At 41.2% G+C, this 9222-nt stretch overlaps 1 protein-coding gene across 1 annotated transcript in view; it reads left to right on the top strand.

The window, feature by feature from the left end:
- Positions 1-1726, top strand: part of LOC308131699 (actin-related protein 3) — a 15024-nt gene extending 13298 nt beyond the window's left edge. The window contains exons 11-12 of the mRNA XM_080498527.1: positions 8-91; positions 816-1726. Of these exons, the coding sequence (XP_080354653.1) occupies positions 8-91; positions 816-911 (180 nt within the window). The 3' untranslated portion in view covers positions 912-1726. The remainder of the gene's footprint in view (positions 1-7; positions 92-815) is intronic.
- Positions 1727-9222: the final 7496 nt, after the last annotated feature.

Here is a 9222-nt window from a genome sequence, read left to right as displayed (position 1 = left end):
CCCGCAGCCCAAACCCATCGACGTCCAGGTCATCACTCACCACATGCAGAGATACGCCGTCTGGTTCGGAGGATCCATGTTGGCTTCTACCGTAAGTTCTATGGAGGGGCGGGGCCAACATAGGCCACGCCTCCTGGAGGGGCGGGGCCGGCGGTCAGCGTCCTCAAACGCCAAACATAACAGGATTTCAGTGCGACACAGGAAACTAGCATTATCTTTATTTATTTATTTATTTTTGGGTAAATAAATCGGTTTGCACACGTGCACCGAGCTTTTATTTTGATAGCGTCAACAAAAAGCCGAGTTTTAAGAGTTTTCCAGAAACAAAAAGAAGTTGTTGTTATTAATAAACAACCAGCTTTCCCTCATTGACGTGTGACTGCCGTCACCGATAAGCGCCGGAGGAAGCGGCCCCGCCAAAATAAAAGCCGTACTCTCTTTTTTCCCCCCTCATTCTCCTTCCCCTCGTCATGTTTAAAATTTCTCGTATTTAACTATTTAGCTAACCACTAGAAAAATGAATCTATACACTGACCAGGGTTGCCAGATCTGGCAGGTATCCCCCAATCGAGGAGCCAAACTCTATTTATTTCTTGTTTTTAGTGTAATCTTTGACACTTTAATAGTTTTACAAGTTCTAACATGGCTGGTTGTTATTGAGGTGTTTGGTTTTTACCTCATTTGGGCTGGAAACGGTGAATCTGGCAACCCTGGTGCCGAATTCTTACTGTTATTGAGAAGAATTTCATCAGATTTTCTGCTCAAAACCCATTTTTTCCTTTTTTTTTAACTGACTTGAATGTGTTTCCCCTCAGCCGGAGTTCTACCAGGTCTGCCACACCAAGAAGGACTACGAGGAGATCGGACCGAGCATCTGCCGCCACAACCCCGTGTTCGGAGTCATGTCCTAACTTTCCCGAGAGGAGGAAGAGGAGGAAGAGGAAGGTGGTGGAGGAAGAGGCGATTTCTCGTCCGGGCTGTGGAGCCGGAGATCCAGACGGAATAAAATAAATTAGTGGGGGGAAAAAAAAAAAGAAAAGAAGACTAAAGAGACGGGCTGGAAAATATTGTGAATGTTCATTTGTTTTGTTTTTATTTTCTTTTTTTTTTAATGCGAGAGAAAACGACAAAACTAAGAGGTTTTCTGGTTGTGTTGAGCTTTCATGGAGGAGGAGGAGGATGATGATGATGATGATGTAGGTTGAAGATATTAATGAGATTAACAGAGACGAGACGAGGCTCCCCGACACCAGAACAAAGTGTTTCTCCTATAAAAAACAAAAAGAGTCCAGGACTCTTCCACCACCACCGGAACATTTTCTGTTTCTCTTGTCTCACGTCAGAGCTTGTTTATATTTCATACTAAAGGTTTTTTATATGTAAAATGTGGGAAATCCGGAGTTTAAAGAGAAAGAAGATAATGAGACTGAGCTTTGATATACGTCAGCGTTCCCTTTCAGTTTGCCTGTACGTTACACCCCCCCTCCCTCACCCCCCAACGTCCTGCCGGCCCTTTAATTATATGAACTCACGTCAGGCCGGGTCGGTTTTCCGGCACTGAGAGAAAAGAAGTGGATCTAAAAACTGAAATCAGAATGACTGTAAGACCAGTGTTAGACTAGAAACTTTGGTTTTTTTTATTATTATTATTAAATACCAAACTATTAAAAGAATGGGATTTGTGTATTTAATGCCTTGCAACATTCCAATAAAGGCTCTGATTTGTTTCTAAGCTCCAGCCTCTTCTTTCTTCATCCGCTCATCTTCAAAAATAAATAAAGACAAGAATTTCACTGCAGCAACACGAGGATTGCTCATATTTTCATCAAATCTTTCGTAGTGGTGGAAATTCCTGCATTCATGAACGCGCCTTGGAAAGCAGCCAATCCGGCAACCGCAGCCACCGAGAGAGTCGCACCGCCGCTGACGTCATCAACACGCGACGCGTCGCGGCAAAAACAAACTAGAAACCAGGAGCATGGTGTCAGATTCTGCCTCCACGTTTAATACTTCGCCTCCGTGGGATTACTGAAAAGAATTTAATGAAAAGAGACGATCCAGGAGGAAACATCTGAACTTTTTTTCTGTGAACTTTCGGCCGCCGGGTTTTTTCAAGAAGCTCCTAGCATCAACAACAACAACAACAACAACAACAGTGAACCGAAGCACCTGTCAAGGTATGTGGAGGAACTAAAACATAAAGAAACCGTGACGGTGAGACAATGACGGGCTGAATATTGCTCTTTTATGACCCGAGTTCCAGAACTTTCCTTTGGGCAAACAAGTCAGGAAACAATCGATTCTCTTAAAACTGATACTGTTTCTAGAATTAATCATTCTAAAAATTGTGGCCTGCTGGGCTGAACAGCTTCTCCTCGGTGTATGAACTCTCCTGCCAAATGAAATTTATTTTCAGCCATTTAAATGGATTTAAATGGATTTAGTCTCAAACATCTTGGTAATCCAGTTCATTTCCAAGAAGAAGAAGGTTCGATTCCCGCCTTTTCCCTGTGGATCCGGTGGGTTTTCACGTATTTCTTTCAACAATCAGTCTCAACATTGGAAATCTGGAAAGAGTTAAACCAAAATAATCTCATCACTTCCTCCATCAAGTCTCACCGACTGTCAAAGTTTCCTGACGGGACTTCTTTGGTATTGGTGTTGTAATTTCTGGATTTAAGTTGTCATTTTGGATTTTTTTGTTGTTGGAGTTTTTGTATGTAATTTGTAATTTGTGTATTTTGTATTTGGATTATATCTTCTGTATTTGTCTTGTAACTTTTGCATTTTTTGTCGTAACTTTTGTATTTGCATTGTAACTTGTGTATTTATGTTGCAACTGATGCATTTAAATTGTAACTTTTGTATTTTTGTTGTAACTTTTGTATTTTTGTTGTAACTTTTGTATTTTTGTTGCAACTTTTGTATTTTTGTTGCAACTTTTGTATTTTTGTTGCAACTTTTGTATTTTTGTTGTAACTTTTGTATTTTTGTTGTAACTTTTGTATTTTTGTTGTAACTTTTGTATATTTGTTGTAACTTTTGTATATTTGTTGTAACTTGTGTATTTTTGTTGCAACTTTTGTATTTTTGTTGTAACTTTTGTATTTTTGTTGTAACTTTTGTATTTTTGTTGTAACTTTTGTATTTTTGTTGTAACTTTTGTATTTTTGTTGCAACTTTTGTATTTTTGTTGTAACTTTTGTATTTTTGTTGTAACTTTTGTATTTTTGTTGCAACTTTTGTATTTTTGTTGTAACTTTTGTATTTTTGTTGTAACTTTTGTATTTTTGTTGCAACTTTTGTATTTTTGTTGTAACTTTTGTATTTTTGTTGTAACTTTTGTATTTTTGTTGCAACTTTTGTATTTTTGTTGCAACTTTTGTATTTTTGTTGCAACTTTTGTATTTTTGTTGCAACTTTTGTATTTTTGTTGCAACTTTTGTATTTTTGTTGTAACTTTTGTATTTTTGTTGTAACTTTTGTATATTTGTTGTAACTTTTGTATTTTTGTTGCAACTTTTGTATTTTTGTTGCAACTTTTGTATTTTTGTTGTAACTTTTGTATTTTTGTTGTAACTTTTTTTAGTTTTGTTGTAACTTTTTTAGTTTTGTTGTAGCTTCTGTATTTATGTTGTAACTTTTGTATTTGCATTGTAACTTATGAATTTATGTTGCAACTGCTGTATTTAAATTGTAACTTATGAATTTATGTTGCAACTGCTGTATTTAAATTGTAACTTCTGTATTTGTGATGCAACTTTTTTTAAAATGTGTGTTGAAGTTGAATCCCGTCCTGTGTGTCACTATTTGAACAGGTACAGATGAAAACGTCTCCGTCACGTCACGTTTCCTCCGTCCCAGACGGCGATTCCAGTCTGACTTCCAGCAGTTTGATTTCCTTCAGAGGAAACAGATAAACAGATAAACAGATAAACAGAGCGTCGCCCTGTGCAGGTCCTCACTTCTGACTCGCCGTCAAACATTTCCAGCTCAACCGCGGCTCGAAATCTGCATTTAAATGGCATCATCGTCCCCACAGGAAGTCGATTTTAGAAAAACACTGGGTGTTTTTCACTCTTGTTTTTTTTGGTGCAGCATTGTATTTAGTCTGACATCCACCGAATTTCTCTTTCTTCCCGATGCAGGCCTCATAAGAGGATTTAAACTCATTCGCGGGTGCTCAGATACATTCTTCCCGTGTTTGAGGTCGTGCAGAATGACTGTGGGCGTTAAACCTTCCAGACTTGCGATCCGGAGGTGCATTAAATTAGCCTTTTTTCCTGCATTGTGCTGCTGTCCTGCAGAAAACTACAATATGCACACTTGCAGTTCCTCTCATGTCCAGCAGATGCCAGTCTTCCTGCATCCCTGAGCTGTTCCTCCTCCTCCTCCTCCTCCTGCTCCTCCTCCTCCTCCTGCTCCTGCTTGGCACAAACCTGCAAACTAATGTGAAGCAAATCACTTGGCCATACGAGCCACATGCGGGGTGAAGCTCCTGGTTTTCCCGCGGCCGTTGCAGGCGAGAAGGTCCCGGAAAGTCGGGAAGAATTAACCAGGAATGCCGTGCAGACACACACACACACACACACACACACACACACACACACACACACACACACACACACACACACACACACACACACACACACACACTTGGACCGCAGGAAGGTTAAATACTGATTTGTCACAGCGGGCGGATGGATTCGACGGGACATTTCCTCCCGGAGCCCAAATTTGCGGCTGCCTTTCGCTCCCCGCTAGGCTAATGGCTAACACACACACACACACACACACACACACACACACACACACACACACGGCGGTGATGACCGGCGCTCGGGCTTCGCGGGAGGAACTTGAAGCTCCCCGTCTCGGGGGAAGTCGCCAGAAAATTCGATGTTAGCTCGTTTGCGCGAGTGCCAGTTGGCGGGAGGGAGGGAGGGGGGCGGGGGGTGGTGTGGGGGGAGGCGGGGAGGGAGGCCGGCGCTCCGTGTGACGGCCGGCTGTCGGCGTATGAAGACAGACGTGATGCGGCAGGCAGCCGCTCCGCTTTCTGCTGATGCAGGAAGACGAGCCGCCGCTAATGTGCTTTATTGTTATTGCCGCCATTACGGCAGGAAGGATTCCCGTCCTTCACTGTAGTGTCAGGATTTAGAGAGAGAGAGAGAGAGAGAGAGAGAGAGAGGGAGAGGGAGGCTTTTCATTACGAGGCACAGCGGCTCAATGGGGGAGAGATGTGATTATGCTGCACGGCTCCACTGCGAACTTTAAATCTGTGTTTATGGTCTTGGTTTTGGCTCGACTGAGCGGGAAGACGTTTGTTGAGCTCACGGTTCAAAATGAATGTTTTCTCCTGTAAGTACCTCGCCGTGGATGTTATAAACGTGTTATAAACCAGTGTTTTTCAACCTTTTTTGAGCCAAGACACACTTTTTTCTTTGGAAAACTCTGGAGTCACACCTCCACCTGAAAATGTTAAAATGTTAAACTCTGTAGCCTCGATTAACAATATAAAGTCTTTCTCATCAAAGACATCAAAGTCATTCTCATCAAAGTTTTATCAACAGGAATCCAGTAAATCCAGAAAGCAAGGACTTTTTTTAATAGTGCCTCCCTCAGTGTGAAACCTGGACCTGATGGATGAAGAGCTGAGATCCTGGTTTTCAAAAACTTCTCCATCACCGTCACTGACACAGTACTTTGATACAAGATGGTAGCAGGAGGTGGAGATGAACCACACTGACGTCTGTCACTTTACATTTCACCGGCAAAGTTCTGTGCTGCCCTCTAGTGGTGAAGAGTATTTATACATGATTTCTCGAGCAAATGTTTTTTAGAAAAAAAATGTGAAATTGGATAATTTCCCACGGCTCACCTGACGAGATCTCGGGGAAACACCCAGTGGTTGCAAAACACTGTTATAAAGGATGTGTGACGAAGCTTTATTAGCATGAAATCAACTAGACCTTTGACCTTTATCGACCCCCAAATCCAGCTTCTCCTTGATTTCCCCCCCTCCATTTGAATAGCGGATCCTAGGAGCTACATTCACAATCTGCTGTGTCTGTGTGAGCTGGACTGGCTCCGCCCACATTTCCATCTGTTTAACCAAACCGTCCCATACATCTCGTCGCATGAAGCTAAACGTACAAATGCAAACTGATTTAAACCGTTCAACTTTTAAAACAATCCACTTTTTTAATTAACCTTTTAACTTTTTCGTATCTTGTAAACTTTTTCAAATTATGTAAACTTTTTAAAATATTATTTTTTAAGTGGATGGAAAAACGCTTAAACTCTGAACCACTATAACGTTCAGCCAGGAACTTCATTTAATTAACCTTCATTTGAATATCAGATCCTAGGAGCTACATTCAGAATCTGCTGTGTCTGTGTGAGCTGGACTGGCTCCGCCCCCACACACGCCCAACTATGGGAAGATGGAGGAAGTACTTCCTCTCGTGGCGCCATGTGCCAGAGCAGAGCTGCCTGATTGTGGGAGGAGTCAAAGGGTGAGGAGCCTACCTTGATTGTGATTGGTTGAACCCCCGATGACATCATATAGGGTTTGATTTCTGATTGGCTGGTTGGAGCAACACACTTTTTAAAACGTGGAACAAGGAGAGAGAGAGGACACACTTTCTTTAATCCTGGGGCGTCGTTCCCGGTATGGAGACGATTAGTACTGCTGGACAACTTTTAGAAAGTGAATTTTGCAGAATAGGACCCTTTTAACTTTCAAAACGTTTCTGCAACTGTCGCTCTTTTCGCACAAAATGAAAGGAAAAGCCTCGACTGTATTTCGCCCAAAAACAATATTTTCCATGACAAACTTGCTGGTCGTCATTGTATTTTTTTTTTTGCTATCGTTGTTTGTTCTGTTGACGCAAAGAGTCTCACTCCAGAGTCACAGGGTTTGATTTCTGATTGGCCGATCGGAGCAACACATCGTAATAAGAGCTCTTCAAACAGGCGTTTTCCTCGACGTCCCACAGATTCTGATTCAGTAGTTCTATTTTAAATCGAGCTGAGCAACGCAGCATCCGGATGAAGCCAGCAAGTGTTCAGTCAATCAATCAGTCGATCAAACCCTCCTCTTGTCGTAACCAATTTGTTCCGTTACCTGTGAACAATCCGTTCTCGACCTGACAGTCGGCCGGCCGGCCCTCATCGGAAACACACTCACGACTCCTCGCCGGCTGCCAAACGCACCGGCGTCCATTCCAGCATCACTCTGAAGCTCCGACGTACCCCCGATGGCTTTTTACTGCGTTTTAAAAGTTTTCCTTTCCCTGCCAGAGTTCTCCTCCAAACTCTGCTGCAGATCCGCTGAAGACACAGATTGAAGGAGACGTTGACGTTTGGAATCGATGCCAGTCTGATTACTGATCCAACACTGAGCCGACGCCCAACCCGATCCAGTTCCGACAAACCGTCTCCTCATGATCTTCTCGCAGAATCCGACCCGGTCCGATTCCCCAACGGCAATCTCGACCCCGCTCGACCGCACGCTGTCAAACTCTGCCGTCAGTTGTGTAATCTGGGTCTTAATCTGAGCTAAAACAATACAAACCGTTCCAACATTTGTTCCCGCGAACAGCCGTCCTGCTCAGATCAGGACGATGGGAAATGTTTCGGGAGAAGCCAGATTAGGGCGAGTCGCTGGTAATTTGACTAATCCCATTCTTAATCTCTGCTAAACTGCACTTTTACAGCCGCTTTGTTGTATAACAGAAGAAAAAAAAACACAAAACGAAACCACTTTCCATCTAATGTCTGTCAGCCTTGTTTTTTAAACCGGGTTTTTAACTGTTTTTTGGGGATTTAACAAATAAACAGAAGAACATAAAATTGTACATTATGCCTTTTGTATCACGTCGCACATTTGCAACAAAAGAGAAAGGAGAAAAATAACTAAATAATAATAATAATTGTTATTATTGTAAATATAAATCAATAAATAAATACATATAAGTGTATTTTTTAAAAATAAATTTGCAGTTGAGAAAAAAGGAAAATAAATGTGAAAATGACAACAACGAATAAAGAAATCCACGGCGGGTGTGTGAAGAGTTTAAAACTCCAACAGTATGGGGAGATTAAAGCCTTCACTGCCGCCGGAGACTGAAAACGTATAATTTAAAATCAAATAACCAAGATCAATCATCTTTGAGACCAAAGATCAACAGGTGTTTACGTCTGGGTCCGAAGGCGGCGCCATTCGTCTGAACCCGTCTTGAAAACAAAAGTACTGGAACAGATAAACCAGATTAGATTACATAATCTTAGTCATGGATCCTTTGCGTTCTTCTTTTTCGTGCGTTTCCGCCACATCCTCTTTCCGTTGTTGTTTGTTTTTGGTCCTTTCATGTTGAGCAGCTGACGGTTTCCAACACGTGGCTCTTCAGACACTCAGTAAACGTTTTAGCTTATTTTCATTCTATTTACACGCAAATCTTTTTTTTTTTTTAACGCTCTTAACTCTCAGCTGAAAAGGCTTTGAAGATAACTGGAATGGGAACTAATAGAGCTTAAAAAAAGAAAGAAGAAGAAGAAAAAAAAGCATAAAAAAATTAAAGGAGGAATCAAACGTCAAACTTTTCTTTTTTTTTTTTTTTTTTTAAACTTTATTTATAGATTTCTCATTTTACAAGTACGAACACACACATCATCATTCCCCCTCACCCACCCTCCCTCCCATGTCACAAATACACAACAGCACAGACAAAAGAAAAGTAAAATGCTAATACAAACAATCTTGAAAAAAAAGCAAAACAAAAGGACAAAAAGTTAAATGAAAATAAATGTAACTCCTTTAATCATTTAGACAAGAACATTAGCTTCAGTTTAGACTCAGATTTTTAACGTAGTCAAAAAAAGGAGACCAGATCACCCAGAATTTTTCCGGACAGTTTTCTCTGCTATATCTCAGCTTCTCCAGCTGCAGCACAGAGAGCATTTCCTTTATCCAGTTGTTAAATGATGGAGGTTTATCAGATTTCCACTGAAGAAGAATGGTTCTTCTCGCTATTAAGGTTGCAAAAGCAAGTGCTTTCCCTTGTAATTTAGAAACAGTGATTCCAGGGGGAAGAATCCCAAAAATTGACACAAATGGGGAAGGTGGAATTTTTTTCCTGCACAACTGAGAAATGACCTCAAAAATTCTTGACCAGAAACTTTTTAAAGATTCACAATTCCAGAACATATGTCCCAAAGTAG

The sequence above is a fragment of the Blennius ocellaris genome (assembly GCF_963422515.1).
Source record: "Blennius ocellaris genome assembly, chromosome: 6".
NCBI classification, from domain to species: domain Eukaryota; kingdom Metazoa; phylum Chordata; class Actinopteri; order Blenniiformes; family Blenniidae; genus Blennius; species Blennius ocellaris.
This window is presented reverse-complemented; position numbering and strand designations above follow the sequence as displayed.